The sequence below is a fragment of the Mesitornis unicolor genome, unplaced genomic scaffold, assembly GCF_000695765.1.
Source record: "Mesitornis unicolor isolate BGI_N332 unplaced genomic scaffold, ASM69576v1 scaffold47553, whole genome shotgun sequence".
NCBI lineage: Eukaryota > Metazoa > Chordata > Aves > Mesitornithiformes > Mesitornithidae > Mesitornis > Mesitornis unicolor.
Window position 1 is genome coordinate 3,648 of NW_010177619.1, and position 21,200 is coordinate 24,847.

At 35.3% G+C, this 21,200-nt stretch overlaps 1 protein-coding gene across 1 annotated transcript in view; it reads right to left on the reverse strand.

Moving 5' to 3' along the window:
• Positions 1-2,965: 2,965 nt before the first annotated feature.
• The window catches only part of IQCK (IQ motif containing K), a gene marked incomplete at both ends in the record, with an annotated part of 24,221 nt that continues 5,986 nt past the window's right edge, over positions 2,966-21,200 (reverse strand). The window contains 4 exons of the mRNA XM_010182148.1: positions 2,966-3,077; positions 6,988-7,072; positions 16,284-16,361; positions 16,482-16,534. Of these exons, the coding sequence (XP_010180450.1) occupies positions 2,966-3,077; positions 6,988-7,072; positions 16,284-16,361; positions 16,482-16,534 (328 nt within the window). The remainder of the gene's footprint in view (positions 3,078-6,987; positions 7,073-16,283; positions 16,362-16,481; positions 16,535-21,200) is intronic.

Here is a 21,200-nt window from a genome sequence, read left to right on the forward strand (position 1 = left end):
TCCGAATGAATTCTTTTCAGCTATAAAATAGCCCTTAGGCAATTGCATGGGTAGGTAAATAAAACCTGACCTTCTGTAGATTAAAACTGCAGTATAAATATGAGTAAATGGAAAATCTATACAGCCCTTGTAACAAATTGCTATCACAAAAACAATTGTGGCAGTCTTATGGTTTCAGTACTTGTACTAAAACATATACTACACAGAAGGAAAGTTTCCTAGTTGTGAACGTTTCATAATGAAAAGAAGCAGTAATCAAAAGGTTCTGCATATAGCACAGTGCAGAGATGGAGAAGTGTGTCTTATGTTCATTAGAAAATACCCAGTGGAGGTACCTACTTAGCCAATTGTGACTGCAGAATTAGTTCATCTTCTGCTTATGCTTCAGAAGGCTTGACAGCAAACTTAACACAATGTAACTGCAACATTACCCTGACTAGATGTCCTAAAAACGAATGCTATCCAACATATATGCAAGTACTAATAGGAAATAACACAACAGAAGTTTAGGGAATCAAAGATTTGCCAGTGGGGGAGCTTGAAAATATGGAGAACTTGCCAATATATAACTTTGTGTTTGCTGGTATTACAAAAAGGAGCTAAACTGGAAGTTCTTGGATTCCACTAGCATTTGTTTAAAATGTTATTACTAGCCTCAAGTGCCTACTACAATTTTTGTGTGAAGGAAAAGCAAACAAATAAGGAAAACTGAAACCAAGGGGCTATTTTTGTGATCCCAGTTGTTATAGTCATCATTACTAGTAACAGATTTCTCCTTTCAGATATTTAGGCAAAAATTTCAAAAGACTGTAAACGGCAAGGGAAATGTGTAGAACTTTCCTGCCATTCTTTTAGCCTGATCTACTTGTAACTAATGATAGAATGGATGCACAATAGTAAATGAAAGAATAATTGCAACGCATCAAGTTAACAACCTCACTGCTGTTAATTCCTTTGGCTTTTACAGAGCATGGACTATTTTATAATTACAATGCTTCATATGGAAGTTTTAGTTGCATCATCTATTTAAAAGCAGGACAGTTTTGAAATTAACAGTAGCCACAAAAGATTTGATGACTAGAGTTATTGAAGAATTGCATGGCTCTAATCACTTACAACAAGCTTCGATTGCTACAGCATTGATGTTAATAAGTACTATTTATGTATAGACATTCTTAAAGTAGTTTTTAAAATAAATTAATACTGTGAAGATGTCAAACACTTAATTCCAGAACACTCTATTTCATATCTGTGCACGAGTACAATAACTCCATTTAATTAAAAAGAAAAGTTAAGCTGCACAGAGAATAAGGAAAGAAAAAAAACACGTGAGTGAAGACTCAGCAGGACATATTCCATGTCTCAGCTTAGGCTTTAAATGTGTAGAAACTGGGCACCTGAAGGTGAAACAACTAAACAATGGCATGGTCTACACAGGAAGCAAAGAGAAGGAGCTCCAAGTGGTGACCCACAAATATCCAATGCAGAGTGAAAAGCTGCCTAGGTCATCAGGCAACACAGAGGACAGAGGCCTCCCACTATGATGAAGCTGCTTGATTCCAGATTGCGCACCAGCAATTTTCTGTCACTTGAAATCCAGAGTTGTAGACTTTTCTGGATAGTAGGTGTCTAACTGACCAGGACTTAGCATTTTACAGCCTTTCACAGAAACCTGATCCTAAGCTACCTCACCCTCCAGAGATTCAAATGTAAGTCTTTTCCAGTGAAGTCACACAAAAATCAGTCTCAGAATGATAGCATTGACAGATGGCCTTTTGTGTACCGAGCTGAAGATGTCTAAATCCCGGACTTTTAACTCCGGCCAATCACTTAGAGATTGGCACTTCCTCGGCCATGAACAGTAACCAGGTATGAGAATACCATCTCATATTCTGCTCAATTTAACCAAGCTGTGGGCTGCTGAAAGTAATTTTCCCTGTCTCTCCTCAGTTAGCTTTTTTGTCTGTGTTAGCAATCGCATGGTTAGTGTGGATAACTTACTTGTCCCATAACAAAAACCCTCATTGATCCAAAGCCATGGTGCAGCAACACAATCACTAAGGTTGATGCAAGAGCTACAGAGTGGGACCAAACTTTAGAAAGCTCCCAGTTTGACCCAACTGACTATGTGAACCTGCACCCTGAATGATCTTATGTAGTTCAGGGTAAAAATGATCCATCTGAGAACACATCTGCGACAGTGTCATCAGACTGAAGGACCACACAATGGTGACTGGTACAACAGAATTTTCCCTCCCTTCTACACACTGTTGGTGCATACATCCCTACATGTGTCACATTTAAGTCCAGCCCACAGAGACTGACAAAAAGTAGACTGGTTGAGGAAATAGTGAACTCTCCTGCATTAACAGACAAAGGGGCTGGGCGAATGATCATAATTACACCACTGTGCCTGAGTAACTGAATGATAACTTTGGTCCTGTCAGTAAAGACTTATCCACGATCAGGGCAAAAAGGAAACATATTACAGTTTCAGTTCTTAAAGTAATCTGCCCTTATTTCCCTTGGCAATTCTATTGGGTTGTTCAGGTTTGTTTTCTTTTTTTAGAACTGTACAAACCAAGTTGTGCTATAAATAACTACAGTAAAATGCCAGTAGAATATTTACCAGATAAAAACCCCACAGTTCAGAAAAAACATACTATAACCTATCTGGTAAAAATCAGTATTGACATGCTGTGTAGCTGGTAGTTCCCTGAAATTACTGGGCTTTGGCCCTGTACTGTATTTTTAATTGCTGCTTTCAGCTACATAGACAACTAACTTACAATAAGTAGTGACTGTAAAGAAAGAGCCAGGCATGTCCAACAGACATTGTCTTCTCTTCTCACTCGTGATTCCTGTCCAACTGTGTGTCCTATTTCTTAATAAGACTTGAAATACAAAAATTAATAATTTAATGTAAAAAGAAAAATCATTAAAATACACAATTTAATTCACCTACATTTGGCTTCCTGCTTAATCCAGAATTCTTTCACTCTTTCAATAATGTTTTTGTCCTCTCTCAACTGCTTTTGCCACTGCCGTAGCTCTTGTATTTCACTAGTGCAGCGGGCCTAGGAATGGGAAAACAGAAAATGCAACTAAAATTATATATCTCCATGTTACCCAAGACAATGAGACAGTTTTTTTCATGGGCCTGTGTCTGGGCAAATATGTGACGTTCATCCTTTTTGCAGGGCCTGAAATAAAAGCACAATCCCAGGGGTTTAAAGTTTTCAACTTATACAGAAATAAAAACCCATTGAAAACATAAATATGATGGGATCATTTTGATTGCCAAGGACTCTTGAGAATGTGATTGCAGTGAGGCACTTATTCTTTAATTAAAACTTAAAGCATTATGCTGAAGGGTATTAGTGCCTTTAGAAAACCACAACACTATAAAACCAACCCATTAACCAACATAATAAAGCAGAAAAGGAGCATGCAGGGTCATACAGCAGGAAATTTATTCGAGCAAACTGATTCACACCTGCTACCAGCTGCAAATAGGCTTACTGACAATCCCAGCCATACAAATTTCACAAATAGGAGAGCCATTAATCTGTTATTTAAACTAACTGGAATGCATTATATGATATCTATTCTTTTTCAATCACCCCTATGAAGGGTGTAATTCTGTTTCCATATAAAATGACAATAGTCACAGGCCCTGACTCCATTTAAGTTGAATTCTTCTATTATTGCTTTTGTACTAGTGTAGATCCTACTAATATAAGAAAGAGCTAACTTTGCATCAACAGCTTTTACCACTCTCCTACTTAAACTTGTTCTAAGCAGGATTTGATTAATTAGCAGTGTGTTGCCAGTTGTGTGTCTTGGCATTCACACAAGTGCTACCTCCAGTTCTAGAGCAAAAATCCAGAATAGGTAATGTCCCTCTGCAGTAGCGGGAAGCGAACATGCTAGTGTTAGCTTAGACACTGGTAAGTGACTATTCTCTAGAATGATATTCAACTTATAAAGAATTATTATAAATGCAGGATCTGTTTTTTTCTAAATGTTACATATATAAAAACATCATTATGTTTTAGGACTTAATTTCCTAGTGATCCAGGCTGAAGTTGAATAACATAGTATAAACAAGCAGCAATAAGCTTGGTTTCTCCTGCATACATTTTTGCTTTCAGGAAGCCGACTATTTAATTTTTCCTGAAAATTTCTTATATTAATTTTATGGTAATGAGTTTGCTCTATAATTTGAACTCTATTACTCTACTCTACACATTTGAACTCTATTACACTGTTTTTCTCCTACTTTCCTGAGATACATACAGAACAGGACTTAAGTTTTCCACTAGTTTAAAAAAAAACAAAACAACCACCAAAATTTCTCCTTTGTGGTGCAGCTAGCAATGCAATAGACAGCAGCTGAACTCCCACAGCACTTTTCAATCCACTTAGGAGAAGTTACTTGCTATATTACAGATAGTGCACTGGCAAAGCAGAAATACAACAAAGGTTACATGATCAATAAAGACTTTTACTCAATGACTTGACATCAGACACCTCTTAGGCTTCTAATAATATCCCATTACACTAATATAGTTCTGTATTTTCTACAGAAGTTATATGAAGTCCTTACAATGCAATTCCTGAGTTTAATTCCTGAGTTTTTTTGTTCCTTACCTCATCCCTCCATGTAGTTGGGATGGATGAGGCAAAGACAACCTGAGCTCCTAAGCCCTTTACCATTTCACCCAGTGCCCTGAAGTCTTTCTTTATAGCTTTTAATTTCCTATAATGGATTTCGTTATTGCTAATTTGAAACACCAGTAGTGGGTAATAATCTGTTGAATTGACCACTACTGGGAGTTTTAACATCCCTTACAGTGGCCCCAGGCAGGCAGCAGACCTCCCTGTGCAGCGGGTCAGGTCTGCAGATCGGACCTTCCGTTCCCTTGAGAAGGGAATCCCCCTTCTTTTCTTCTTTTTGGGGTTTATATGACATTGTTTAAGAATAAAAAACTTACAAGATTCACATTTGGGATAGCATTGTTAAAAACAACGCTATCCAGCCCAGATTTCTACCTTTTACGTTTTCTGAAATCCGGTGTGTCCAGAATAATTTTCCACTCATCTTTCAAGCAAGTACCTATGGCATGAGATTTTATGTCCTTTAAAGTGTATCTTGAGAAGACCAATGATGTCTTTTATCACAGTGCTGTGTAAAATACCTAAGTGTGCTTGTGTTTAATTATTCAATGTTATCACAATGTGTAAATTTTAATTTCAATAATAGTGTTTAAAAGTTCCAAATTCTGTGAATTATAAAACAAAGTTTAATGAAAAACATCAGAAGAGAGTTTAAAATCCTCACACAGTAATATTCTTAGAATGCAAAAGGGCATTATTTGTAATTGTTCAGTTACTACCACAATAAATCAGTGTTACCTGACAGAGCTATTTATTTATTCTTCAGTAAATTTTCATAATATACTTTATCATTAATGCGATGAAATCTCATTTAAGCTTAGCATTTTCTTAACTTACAAGCCCAAGGATAACCCATTACCCCGTGTAGTAACTTGTTATTAATGATCTTTTTTTTATATTCTGATTTGAATTTTAATTTTTAAAAGACTCAAGTTCTTTCAGTTCTAATAAGGTAAAACATGTAACAGCTAATTTTATAGTCTGAATTATTTGTGATGTCTCCTACTTTTTATAGCTACAGTTTCTCTCATTTCTGGGAAATTGTTTAGAATTATAAAAAACTACTGTGAAAATTTTAAAGTTAATATGCATAGCAAGGAAGGATAGCGCTCTTCAGAAGCTTTGGTAGAAGCACAAGGTATCTGAGCAACCTTGCACAGTTCAGCAAACATAACTGTTATTGGATAATGGTTGCCTTTGCAATACTCCAGTGTAAGGATGCCTGCAGTGATATTGTCAGTGCTAATTAATGTTAGTGTCAATGCCGTTGCTGTTTAAAAAAAGGAAAACGAACAAGCAAAAATGTCACAAAAATCTATCAGTCAAGAAGATTATTTTCATCACCTTTGGCTGCATGGCACAATATAGCAGCCACTCATATATCCATGTTTGTTATAAAAGTAATAAAGAACTTAACAGAGTGTGTTTTACAGTGATTGTTATTCAAAGAACACCTGATGTACAGAGATGTCTCACTGTCTATCATAATGAAATTACTGCTATATCTGGAGGCTATTTACAAGCTTAAATTTTGATAAAGGCAGTCAAAGACATTTCTTCGTCACCAAAGTCACCTGAATTTCAAGTCTACTTCTTTCCAAGGCATGAAGGTGTTAGAGCCTTTCAAAGAAATATTTGACAGAATCTGATCAGGATTTTCAAAATAATGTATTTCATATCCTAGGCTTAGCATCACTGTCACCCTCCAAAATAATAGTATTAGCAATTTTCTTTCTATTTATTTTATGTGCCTTGCTTTTCCCCCTTAAATTGGAAATTGTGTTAGTGCTGTATTACTAGTATGGTTTGCAACATTTGCTAGCCATTTTGTTTTCCCTCTCCTTGAATAACAGCCTTCATGCCTCTCCTACATCTCTCATTCTTGGTCTCAATTTTTCCTCCCTCGTTTCTGTATGCTTTAATTTCTTAACAGACCTCACCAATTCTCCTTGTGCATCTCCACATTCACATATCCCTATGTGGAGCAAAATAACACTATACTTTAGCAACTAGTCAAAGATCAACTAAGAAAATTAAAATTGCTAAGTGTTTGTACTTTTGAAAATTGAATTTCTACATATTTTCTGTTGCTGAGGAAAACAGTGAGATTACACCAGCATAAATGCCTGTGAAAAAATTTTAGTCACTAGGCATAAGGCAGAGCAACATCCAAAGCCAATGAACCATGGGGGTCTCAGCAGCTATTTATAGTATCCCCTACTTAAAATTTATGTAAGGATTTTCCCTGGGGCCTTCACAGTCCTACGGTTTTCAACATCAAGCAAAATAATTATAGATTACTCTTACCCGATAACCTCTCCAGAAGGACTGAATTATTATGCTTGCTGCTTCTTCTGATAGAAGGAGAGACAGAGGAATTGGTGGTCTAGGACTTAAAAAATAGTAATGTTTTGTAAACAGATAGTCTATAAATGTAAAATACTTTTCTTCTAACAGTATATTTTATAAAAAAGAAAAAGCTTGTTCAACAGATTGAAAGATAATTTTAACCAAAGATAAAAAGTGCAAAAATATCTCCCTTAAAAATATATATTGTGTTATGTATGCTACAATAATTTCTTCTTTAAAACAATAATACACAAATGGCAAACCAAGTGCAGTAATTTTTCTTATTCTTCTACATGGATTTAAAATTCCTATTATTATGGTAAGGTTTGAGGCAGTGGGAGGGGGTCGAGAGAAGTAGGCGTGCCATTTGTAAAGCAGAGGAGGTTTTTGTGTGCAGGCAACAATGAAGAGACTTATGACAAATGTTTATAAGAATTATTAAACACTCAGAATGTAAATGTATTTCAGTACATTAATTTACGTTATTATTTCACTTAAAACTAAAATGTACTGGGAAAAGTAATGATTATCATATCTGCATAAGCATGGATCCATCTCTAGAAATGTCTAAACAAGTTCTTAAAATGCGGAAATTTTACTTTTGATAGCATATACACATTGTTTGGTGATAAAAGAAAGTAATACATTCGTGAAGTGAACAATTTTCAGTCAAAATACACAGTAATTTGAAAGCATGTTCGGTGATTCTGTTGCTACCAATTCTATTGGGAAACACCCTATAATTACAGTTCAGCCATCACTAACAAAAACTCAAATCACTGTATCAAATCTTGCTTCCCAAAAGCCATTTTCTACGGATGTTGATTCCTCTCTCATGTACAATGATCAGAAAGCATCCATTGGAAAGGACAAGACACAATTCATTTGCATAGTTTAATTTATAATAAATGTAATTTAAAACTAATGAACTATAGGGCAATAATGTTGCAACTCATGAAAATACCAGTTATAAACAGTAGACTTGGCACAATGTTGGAATGGCTGCTAAGAGCCACTCTCCCGACGTGGGACACAGATTTAACACAGCTTTGACTTCGAAGACCACAACGTTATGAATTTGGATGCAGCAATCATCTACATGCAACCCACGCAGGAACATTATTTACAGTATTTATATTCTAAAGACACATACACTGCAAAGATCATCAATTAACAAGCTATTCATGCAGTCTTATATTTTCTGGCTAGAACATGGTTTCTGCCATTTCTTTTGGAAATTTATTTTACAGTATATTACAGCCCAAGCTAGGAGGCTTGACAGCTTCTATTTTCCTTTCACTTAATTTCATTCATAAGAGGCTCTGGCCTAGAAAGTTTCCTATGCTCTCTGACATCTTTCTCTTAGGGCTTGTCTTCACTAAAGGAACATTTCAACTTAGAGCACAATCTTAACTATTATCAAATGCTATACTGATTGCACAGTTTTAGTCTGTGTACTCAGCTAAATTGGTCTCATCATTGTGTCAGCTGGGTTTTGGCCTACATTTATTTTAATGTGAAAGGAAACCTCTGTTTGTTTGGAAGAGTAGAAATAAGACAAAAATAAAAAGAAGTCTCTCCATTAAGCTAAACAGTTTTAGCTCTGTGTCCATGAATTAGCATTTCTACTGCTCAAGGGAAATCATAACTGCTGGACAAGCAAGGCTCCCTGAGCTAACTGCTTCTTATAATCAGACTTAAAAATTATGAAGTTGGACTGTGCTGGTTTGGCTGATAGGCTTTCATCCTCTGTTCTATTTCTGATCTTTTTGAAAACCAAAATTTAAAGTGGGAAAGTCACAGAAGGACCTACATATTTTACAGCAGTTATATCAAAGACACTGAACTTCCTCTAAGAAAGAGTACATCTCTAAAGAACAAATTGAGATTTCTCCCAGACTGCAAGGCTGACTCCAGCACTCATTTGCTTTCATTTTCAAATTATAAACATGTCTAGTTTATAATCCAACACTATATTGGAGAAACCAATATAACAAAATCAAGCAAGAACAGGACACAATTTTCCGTATGACATTCACTGGCAAATATCAATCATTTCAAGAGGGCAGCTTTAAAGAAAAGAAGTCACACCAGGTCCAGTTTTGTCTGAGAGAATATACGCAATTGGCTTCAGGTCAAATAAAAATAGAATCTGAGCAGAGGCAATCACCCCTTAGCAGTGAACTAGGAAAAGAGAGAATATGTCATCTGTGACAGGAGACAGCTGTGCATCTCCAAGAAGATTAAAACTGACAGTAAAACGTACACCAACTATATTCTCCTTATTTTGTCTTTGATTATGCACGATCTTAAAAGCCCACATATTGAACATATTGATATCTATTTTGATCTATATATCAGATATATTGTTTACCGTAACTTGCACCTGCAAAAAAAAAAATCAGTAAAATGATTTTTCTTAAGTATTGTATTTTACCAAATCTGCATAAAGCAGACACTGAGCGGAGGAAAGTTAAATTCCAGAACCATGTTTCTTGCTTTCTGAGCCAACGTGTACAGATCCTGATTATGTAAGATATTTATTAACTGTATTGCATTATGCAGGTGGAAGTTGGCAGCCAGAAGATATAAAACAAACCTGCATTAAAGGAACGTATGAGGTATTGAAAAAGGGTTTTATTGAAGATATGTACCTGATTTCCTCATGGACAGAAGCTGGGCTTCTCAATAAACTCTCAAAAATTGGTGGGGGGAAAAAGGTCCCCTATTATCTTCTTAACAAAATAGACAAGCAAACCTATGGAGGTTCATAGTCACGCTGATGGACACTGTATACAATCAGTATTTTCACACTGTAATGTCCAGAAACCCCAATTGTAATTACGTTACAAATCTGTCCTACAAATACGTCTGATTCCTTCCTTGAAAATGGAATATAAGAAAAAAGCTAATCAAGCAACATTTTCACTTTGTATACTTCAAGATTCTGTAATTGCTCTTTTTATTCAAATCTATTTCCTAACAGTAGCAGTCGACCACTGAATGCAAGCACCAGCCTTACAGCTGGCTGCCTGCAGGACCGCTGTGCCAGCTACAGCGAGCATCAGTACCTGGGGGGATGCTGTGCAGGTGACAGTGAAATATGCGGGTGCAGTCAATGAATGATCACGATTTCTTTCTGGTTTTAGAAAGCTTGTCTCCAGAAATATTGAAGCAACCCTAAGAACAAGAATCAAGCCTTGCAGAGGCCTTTCAATATGACAAGCACTGCCATATAAAACAGTCACAACCACTTCAGCTTTAATTTGACTGAAATGGTTATTGTTCTTGAACATTTGTATCATGTATGAACACCGGCAATGACAGAGTGGCTGCAAAAGTCATATTCTAAAAGACAAAAGAACAGATGAAAGAATAGGGATAAATGTAAGACATGCAAGTAAATGACCATGGTGATCTGTGTAACTCTTACAAAAGGGATTCTGAGAAAGTCTTTGGTTTGTAAAGTACTCCAAAAATGCAGATGCTGGTCTGAACAATCAAAAAAAGTGTTCTTCAAATTTTTCAAAGTAGTTTTCTTTTATATTTTCAGTACTTCTTATTCCTACTCAGAGAATCTAGAAGCACTACAGCAGCACCTGCCTTCTTCTTACATGCCTATCCAGAGTTGCAAAACTGTGTAAAGATGAAGTATTGGTTTGATTCAAAATAAATGTCTTAAAAATCTCTGCTTATAGATAATATTAACATCATTTACCCAGAAAAACAGGAAAAAGATTGTTCATAAACAACCAGACACTGAAATACTGATTTATGTGACCTGGTATTTAAAACCAATTAGAAATATTAATCACATACTACACTATCACTATATGAGCCTCACAGGTTTACAGGGAAATATTCCCATAGACACTTGACAAAAATACCCTGGAACATTTTCACTGGGCAAACTGAGTGTGAACTGAGACCCTTCTTCGTAACATTTTAAGTATTAATACAACTATTCAACAGTCAGACATAAATTACTAAGTACTGTTTTTCTTCTGCAGTAATTTACATGCACTAGAATAAGAGAAAAGTATTTGGAGAAAAAAAATCCTTACAGTATATAAGAAAACATTTTTGTGCATTATATGGAGTGTACATTTTTGAAGGATTCTGAATGTGGGAATAACCAAATAGAATCTTCTGAAGAAAGGAAGTGCAAATGAGAAGACATTTTGAAGTGTGACTCCTGCTTCACTGTCACCTTCTCCAAAGAAAAGTTCCTTGATACGGTCAATAGCTAAATGCAAGATAATTATATATATAGATATATATATCTAGACCTTTTGCACCCCTCCATTCTCTACATCTTCCACTACTTTCCTGTTTTGTTTTTTTGTTTTGTTTTGGTTTTTATTTTAAATATACTTTTGTATTTTGAATATCCTTAAATATAAAGGCTATAGGTTGTGAACAAAAGAAACAGTCTTGAAAATTATACTGGCTTTCTTGCCTCTTAACATGCTTTCTGCTTGGGAAGGATTTATACATTTTAATTATAAAACAGCCTTCTCCAATGCATACATACTTGCTATGTATTTTGCAAGTCGCAATGCGTACTTGCTATGTATTTTGCAAGTCGCAATGCGTTGCCTCAGTTTCTTTTGTAGGACCAATATTTATGTCATCTGTAAGAGTGTTTGTGGTCCTGGACTGAAGGAAATAAAACATGGACCTTTTCCAAAGTCCACTTGTGTCAATGGGGAAATTTCCATCTATGTTTGTGTACTTCAGATCAGACCTTGTATTCTGTAAACATGAAAAACAAACAGCAGCAAAAATAATCTGCAACTAGTGCTCTAACAGCAACATTAGGAAGATGTCACAAACGACTAATACATGTTCAATTTTCTCTTTGCCATTTTGACAATCTTTACATAAATTAATCAAGTCTCAACAATGCATCAGGATTTGTAGCCACAAAACCTCAGCCTCATAAAACACCAGTACACAATATAAATATTTATATGGAAACTTTGTGCAATTTTCCAACACATAGTTGGAGGTTTTTAAGTACAAAATGTCTCCTTTGTTAACTTGAATTCTGCCACATTACTGGAATGGCAATTCTTTACTTGGATCCACGTAGAATAACATTCATACTGACATATTTGTTGGATTTTTCTGTTATTACATTTAAATATGCTGCTCATCATACTCCCCCCAAAAAAAAAAATTAAAGCTCAAATTATTAAAGAAAATTAAAGAAAAAACATAATGCAAATCAAATATACTCTAAACATGGCTAGTTTGGAGACAAACCAGTGAAATAGCAGTGTGCAGAAAGCAAAGCCTGTAGAAACTGGGCACGTTATGGAAAGAAAGAAATCAGTCACCCGTGCAAAATTATCCCTATTGGCCATCTGAGAACTGACAATGAAGTCAACTGTAAAGGCAGCTGAGACCAGCAGACTTCACCTAATTAAAATACTGGGGGGGAGGAAGGGACAAAAAAAAAATCAATGTATATATTTATATATGCATATACAGATATTTGGCAAAAAGCCACAACTTCAGATTAAGTAATAAGCCACTACTTCAGATTAAGTAATAATTTATAGACATATATATATTTATCTTAGCTGTTCACTTCATTAAAGTCATGACAAATTTATTTTCTCTGTATCTTCACATTTGTTTTGGTACACACAGATAGATTAATCCAGGAAATGTGTCCTTCCGAACTGAGTATCAAGTAAATACCTCTATGTAGAAAATAAGAAAATGCAGATAAAGAAATTATTGTGAATGAATGTTTATAAAATACACCTTCAGTTCCTGTAACCCCTATAAAATATGCATACAAAGACTGATCTTCAACAGCCAGGAAAATACTTATGTTTATTCCTAAGCTAGACCCATACACTGTTCTCTCTCATTGAATGTAAGGGTTGAAGGTGAACTTGACCAATACTGTCATATTATTAAATCATGTGACAGTAGACTTTTATGGTATCAGTATTTTTCAGAGCCGTGCAACTTTTTATTGTTTTCTTCATATTTCTTTCATTAATATGCTAAAGAAGGTTGGGTAATGATACTTCCATGATACTCAAAGACTCAGCCTATCTGTGCCAGAAAAGTAAAATTTAAGGGGGATCAGGGCATAAACACAGATTCCACACTTTCCCTGTCCCTGATTCAGTACATGGAGCTTGGTTACTTGTGATTGAGCTTCACTGCTATTGAAACAGAAACACCACTGGAAAATGCTGACAAAAGGCAACTGTGTTGCTCATTAGCATATTTATAGGAGTAGAAAACATTCAAGGCTCTAATTCTCCTTACTTTACTTGGCTATATCAGCAGTCTTGAATGTAGGAATAGGGACACCAGTATGTATCTCAGCAACTTTCCAAAACCTTTTGTTAGTTTCTTGTTAAAACAGTTTCCTGTTCTCTGAAAGGTACAGCTGTCCTTTAAGACAACAGAAATGTTTTCTGTTCTCCTAGATGCGAAATGTAGATTACTCATCAGTGCTGAGACTGCTCCTTCTATTGATTCTGAAATCTGCTTGGATTCCCAAGGGACATCATGATATTTAGTCAATGCTACTGGTAATATACTGAGCCCAGTGGAAGATGAGGTAACTATACTGAGGCTTTTATTTACTGATGTCATAGCAATTGCTATAAATACTACAGCTGGAAACAAATTCAAATTTTACAATCCCCTTCACCTACAGTAACCTGCTTTTGAAGGAGCAATGTATGCACTGAAAATTTTGGAATCTGATGCAGCATTTGGGTCTCCTTATAAAGGAAAAGTAGGCTGCAAGATCTCATTTAGAAACACATCATACAGAGAGAGGTTCATAAGACTGTGGCTTTGACTATTCTTAAAGAAACATTGAGCTTCAAAGAAAAAACTGGAGGCGCTGGAGGAGAGCCAAAAAAGTCATACTCAAGTATGGAATATATTAGAAAAAGCTGGATCTCTGACAGAACAAGAATTTATCCCTCTGGATTTCTTTTTTTTGTTTTGTTGTTTTGGGTTTTTTTTAAAAGCATGAAGACCGCTTTGCACAGATAAACCCTATTTTAACACAGTATAGAAATGTATTCCTATTTAACAGGCCTTTCAGAAAGCTTTCCAAATTTAGAGAAGTGAAAAAGCAACACAAAAGTTTACCCCTTAAATTTGCAGCAACACTTTTTACTTCTTTCCCTTTATTATCATATCTAAACAGTTGGGATAATGATGTTTTCCATCAAAATTTGACCAGCACTTTTTAGCATATTGCCTCTTACATAGTCATAAATCATGTTAAAAATGAAAACTCCTTTACAAACAAAAATGGAAATGACAATAAAAAGCATAGAATCAACTACATTTTTTAATGGGATATCTGGAAGGATAAAATAATCAACTATTTATGACATATCCAGAAGAACGTCATAATAAATTATCTTATTTTTATTCTTATTTAATGTTGCAATCTTTCACTTTGCTTTAATAATGCTTTCCTCACAAGAAATATTTGTTAAGAAATCTGTAATTTTAAGGTAAGTTCACGAAAAGTTGGTTTTTAATAATAATTTTAGTAATTATTATTTTTAAAGGCCTACTTGTTTATAGGATTTGAGATCAAATGTGTATCAATTTAAGCAGGACTTGACACTTCAGTGTCCTTGTGGAGCTGTCACTGTTATTTAGGAGCACAAGTACCAGCAGAAGCTGTGAGTCATTCAGGCTGTGATTCCACAGTCTGTTTCTCTCGTTGGCAAAGCTGACTTAAGCAGTTTCAGGTTTGTTGGATTGGAGAAATTACCTGTATTTTAAATAGCTATTTAAACTCTCTCATTCTGGCAGAGAGATTTCCAATTTGGAGGAGATTTCTGATCAGAATAACAATGCAAAACAGACAGGGTGATATTAGGTTGCCTACAAACAAGTTGGAGTGAAGAACAGGAGATAGCAGGGAACCATTTATGTCAGCTTTACTTTCAAGAGAAACATTTGTAAAACTGTAACCTTAGATATTTCTTTTAGGTATGAATATCCATCCTCACAATTTAGTGGTATCAAAAGTGCCTTACTAACCATTGGCTCTTCAGTATGTTTAAGAAATGAGTATGACAAGCTCACTGCAGTTCATAATCAGTTTATGAACTACAGAATTCACTGCCTCAAACAGGAATCTTGTTGGCAAGACCTAGCGATCTACAGAAGGAAACTGTTAGACGTGTCCCACTAGTGGCAGGTTTGAACAGCAGTGGTTGGACAGTATGATGCAGTAGCAGGTACCTGAAGGTATTGGAGTTGAGATTATATGGGTCACTCTCCAAAGATGCCCATGTCTAACTGCAGAAACTTCCTACACAACTTTGACCACCTCTATGATAGTCAAAGTTAACTACCTGTTCATGCCACAAGCACCCAATTGTTTCTAAAGACCTGTGAATGTCCAGGAGCTTTTCTCTGGCCGGATCAGTGACTCAAGGCTTCCAAGTTTCATATGATAAGAGTTCAAGAAAACTCAATTTCCACTTACACTGAGTAATGCTGTAAACATATCTACAAAGATATTAATCTAAGTTTTCACAAGTCACCAACCTAGTCTCCAATTTAGTTTTCAAATTGAAAATTTTCTTTGAAATCTGACCTCTGTAATTTTCTTATTCTCTCACTGTAGACTATTACTTTACTTTTCTTCCTTTCTCATACAACAGCTACATTGTAAAACAAACTGCAGTCTCAAGGACAGTAACATTTCTTTCAAAACGACTGTGTAGCTTGGTTCTTCAGGAATAATGAGGAATATATGACTGAGGCTGCCAAAACAAGTGTTCATTTCTCAGATGAAAAGTCATAAATGTCTGCAGAAATGCATCTTGATGCCAAGGATTATTACAGGTATGTTTAAAACAGCTGCATATAGTTAGAGGAAGAATTTCTAGCCTATATATCCTCAAAGATTTCCATTGTAGGAAGCAGCACTGAAAACACTGCTTTGCTGTTAGTACAAAGATATTCATAATAGTACCAGACCATTCAAATGCCCTACACTCTACAATTACAATGCTTAAGAACTCTAAACTAATTGCTCTGAGAACAACTCTGACACAAAATACCTTGTTACTATACACTACCAAGTTAGAAAGTATCACATAAGTTATTTTTTGCACACAGTAAAGGGCATTTAGAGGGCACAATTGTAACGCATCAAAGCTCTACTACTTTTTTGGAATAGCAGGGGGAAAAGAATAAAAGGAGGAAACGTTACTCTGAGTACTGCAATAACTTACTGGTCTTTGAGCCAGTCGTGAACAAAAGGAATGCAAAAGAATTCTGTGAATGACTCATCTTTCCTCTTTGGGTTCTTGCTGATAACAAAAAAAGAAATAAAACAACTCATATTAATTTAAATTGTAGCTATTCTATTTGCAAATTAATGCCTTTGAAACATTGAATATAATTAATAGTAAAAGCCATGATAAACTTACTTGTATAACCACTCAGTTAGGAAATCACAGGCAATAAATTTGGTTCTTTTTCTCTACAGATAGAAGAAAGAATCAAATTATTTATTATCTTTGGATTGGTCACATGTTTTTACTACTGAAGAGGAACAGAAGTTAAATTGACTGCTCTTATTAAATAAAACATACAGTATATTACCCTGCCTGCTTTAATATTGCTACTGCCAACAGTCAGTGGCTCAGCCAAAATTTTAGAGATTTTGTGGAGTGCTTTCAAGACAAAAAATGAGTGAGAAAATTCTACATATACTATCTGGATATTTGCTGCAGTGTAGCTATAACAAATACCTCAGAATGATGTTCTTTTTAAGTGGCAATCTCATTACAAAGAAACTAACAGAACTTATATATGAAAATATGTTGTAAATTACTTGCCATTTTTTTCAAAGTTCTTTATCATACTTAAAATACTTCAATGTTTCCGAGGCACAGAATGAACACTGATGGAATACTGTTTCCTCCTGCATGGAACCAGCTTGAAGGCATGGTGAATACTTAAGACACACACATACAGTGTTGTATGGCTGCTCAGACAAAGTTGTCTGTTGGGTAGTCCAGAAAGGAATCAGAAACAAGGCGTATGTATATCCACAACCACAGATACCATGGACATTACAGAAAATCAAGTCAAAAGTTCAAAACCTGGAGCTTCAGAGCAAAACATCTGTGTCCTTTGCTCCCAGCTCTAAGATTTTTTCACCACCAAAGAGAATTTTGCAAAATGCTCTGCAGCACATTATCCTTTGTTATTCATGTAGCCAAGACTTGTTTAGCTGGATAGAACTGTATGCTGTAAAATAAGTTTTGAGTTCAAAATTCAAAGCATGAATTTTGATCAATACAGAATTAATTAGGGCCTTCCTTTTCTTACAGATTTCCACTACTCATTCCATATTTACAGATGGAATGTATAAATGAGTACAGGTGTTCATTCTGCCTATCACAAACCAGAGTAACCATGATGTGGAGAATATAACATAGACTTCTGGTTGGAATGACAGAAGAGCTTGACTGGTATCTTCTGAACCCCTCCTACATGAGATGTATTATGGATGTACACAATCAGAGAGCGAACACTCAAAGAGATTAAGCCCTGCAAAACAAAGACACTGAGTGCTTTATTAAAGTAGCGGCCATTTAGCTAAGAGAAAGTCTAGCTCCCATCTGGAAGGTAATACTTACCCTGTCAAATGGGAGATTCAACTGCAATTATTACTTTTTAGAAAAACAATTCACACCAGTCAAATACATTTGTGAAACTGCTAAATGTCATGAAAGAGACTAGAGTCTTGATTAAAACGTAAGAAATGAAGGTACTACTACCACTTGCTAAGAAAAATACAGTGAATACCTAATTGGAAATTTAATGCATGGTGAATGACTTTATTCTATGTATTATCCTCACCATCCACATTTCTCCCAGTGCTACAAAAATATGATGCAAAAAGGACTTAGGGGTGTTAACAGAGAGGCGGTAAAAAACTGCTCTCCATGGCATAATTCTTTCAGTTTGGGGTATTAGCACATAGCATAATTTGGGGGTCAGTGTACTACTTCAGCCACAGGTGAAGTGGAAGAGGCACATTATGTTAAGAGCTGACAGCCCAGTGAAGAATACTGGGTAGTCATGTAGCTAGGGGATGACAAACATGAAGTTTAGAGCTAGACTGCATGGCATTCCTAGATGATACCCAGAAAAACTTTTCCTTTTCTAAGTGAATCTTACCCTTGGTAGACATACAGACTGACTCCCACAAAAAAAGAAAGAATTTATTTAAAAAAAAAAAAAGGCAGAAGAACAGAAGAAGAAAAAGAAAACACTGCAAAGCAATTATCAGTACCGAACTCCATGTGCCTTTATGATCTATTTCATGACAAGAAAAGCTTTGGAGTTCATGTAGCACCCCATTAGAGTGCTTGGCTGTGAAGAAACACATCTCCTTAAAGGAATTTTCACACTTGTCATGCTCAAACCAGATACTGTTCCGAGAAGCCAAACACTTAAGCCTTAAGAGACCAACACCTTCACTGGAGAGCTGTCTAGAGGTCATTTTAGACGTTAAATGGACAAATTTTGACTTGAACAGAATCTGAAAACAAATAGCAGAGTCTGATCTGAATAGCTGAATAGCTGTCTTTGTACAGCTATTCTCAATCACAGTACGACACTGGGTCTCACTACTTTGTGAATTGTTTCAGCAAATATATTTTATACTTTGACAACAACATTCAATTTAATCTAGCAGTTGTAATTTAATCTGTTTTAAGTAAATTGCTTTTCCTTTGCAATGGGAAAGAACAATCAGAACAGCATTGTCAAAACAGCATCAAAGGAATCAAACTAATCTTGCTTTTGTTAGATTCAGCGAACTTATCAGGGAGGAATTTGGTCAAGCTGAATATTTTTTAATTTTGTTATTTTTTTGCCAGGAAACAGTTAACTTTGCTAGTGAATTAAACAGAGTAGCACAGCAGTCAACATTTATAGAAGGGAAAAAATTACATAAGTTGACCTGACTTTGACATATTCCTCCTATGCTACATGAATCAGGATAAACACAGGAAATATCTGCACAATGTGCATTGTTAACTTGAAAATGTGTTTATAAACTATTTATACTCAGAATTAATTTTCTGTTTTTCAGTGTAAATATGATGTGTTTGGTAATAATCATGCAAAAATACTGGTGATCAGGAGATGGCAAAGTCATTAGGAAATCTTTCATTCACTTTCCCTTATCTTTCATACTTTAAAATGTAACATATTCCATTACAGAGTTTGATACAGCATCATCTGTCTGTGATTGCTAACCAGAAAGAAAAATTGGAGTTATGCTAATAAAAACATTTAAACATTGTTCAGTTTTAAAGCTGAAAAATGAACGCATTAGTCAGTTTTCATGAGAGAAAATATTTAAGAAAATAGTCTTTCCCATGGTGACATTTGACAGCAGATAGGATAAAGCACAAGAGAATTTATGGTAGGGGAAAAAAAAAATCACCAAGGGAATACATTGGACAACCCAATAGGTTTCTTTCCTCTCTAATTTAAAAATGAAGCTTCTGCAGACTGTTCTCATACTTATGCCAGTTTGAAGTCTGCAAATACATCTAGCAGCTGGTGAGTTTTCTAGGTTTTCGCTTTTCAGATTTTTCATACACACCACAGAATGCAAGAGAGCCTATTTAAAATGAAATATTTAAGTTGTTATGTTTCTATATCACCTCCCAAATAAGATCTTGCAGATTTCTTTCCTACACAAATGACTACTTTCAGCATAACCATCTCTCTTTCCTGACTTTCCCATCTGATTCTACAAGTCTTCCTTTCCAGACATGGATGTGCCTTTTCTGTAGTCTTTTTTTAATTCCTCTGTTGGTCCCATGATCTGATCTCCCTTACCCCAATTTCAATTCCTAGACAAGTCTCTCACTTAATTTTTCATTCTCTTCTCATTCTTCTTCATCCCCCTTCAAAATATGAAAATGTTTAGTCCCTCTTCTCAAAAACGCACTCTTCATCCTACCTCGCAATTTCCTCTCTCTTCTTCCAGGCACATTCAACATTGACTGCAGTTACTTTGAGTGTTCCCCCTTTTCTTCCAGTGTTTCTTCCACCTATCTTCCATTGGTTTATTTGATTGGAGCTGCCCTTTTAATGACTCATGTCTAGCCACAATTCAAACCCAGTATTCTGTTCTCATTCTTCATGGTTTCAGTTAGCTTAATCACAATTAATCATGTTCCTCTCCTGTTCTCTCATGAATTCCATGAATCGTTCTACTCTTTTTTCTTCTATTTTTCTGAAGCTATCTTCTGGTGTTTCTCACAGGATCCTTTCTCCCTGTCCCTAACTTTCTCTGGGTTTCTAAGGACTCTTGTTTTTCATCCAAAAAAAAATCAGTTCAATTTATTGCAATAACCATTTTGATGCAAATAATAGCATATTTTTCCCAAATCCATATGGAACAATACCTTTCTTATGAAACAGAAGTATAATTAGAAATTACATATTGAAGTTAGATAAGGAAACAGACTGTCCAAGTACAAGCACCTGGACAGTAATGGAAAATAACACAAATATTCAGTTATATGGCAAGCATAAAGAGCTATTGTTTTCCTAGTTATTGTTCAAACGAGGAAGAAATTATGTCACAGTGGAAAATGATCATTTGACACAAGCTTGCTTTCCTAAACTTCCTTCCCCAATAGCAGGACATCTCTCTGTATAACAACAAAAATCACTTAATGTCTTTGTGATAAGATGTGCTCATTTTCTGGAAACTTCTATATATTAGAAAATAACTGGTTTTATTAATTTACTATAAAGCAACACACAGATCCATACAAAACCCATTTTCAGAACAGATACTTTCTAATCTATATACCACTGAATTTCTGCAAAATTTCTCAGATTAAAAATAGACAAAGTAACCTTAGATTTGTCCTGAGTTTGATATTGAAATATTCCTAAGAATTCTCAAACTTTTGTGTTAAGTGCCTTCAGAAATATGTAACATCTATCAAGGACCACATTTTAAGTCAGCTGTAAGACATACTTTTTCCTGTTAAAGGATATGTGCTTCCTTTAAAGAAAAAAGAATCAATATAAACTTCATTAAAAGTGCAATGAATAATATATATATGTTCAATCTGTTCTTGGCTAGGTAAATGTGATAGCAG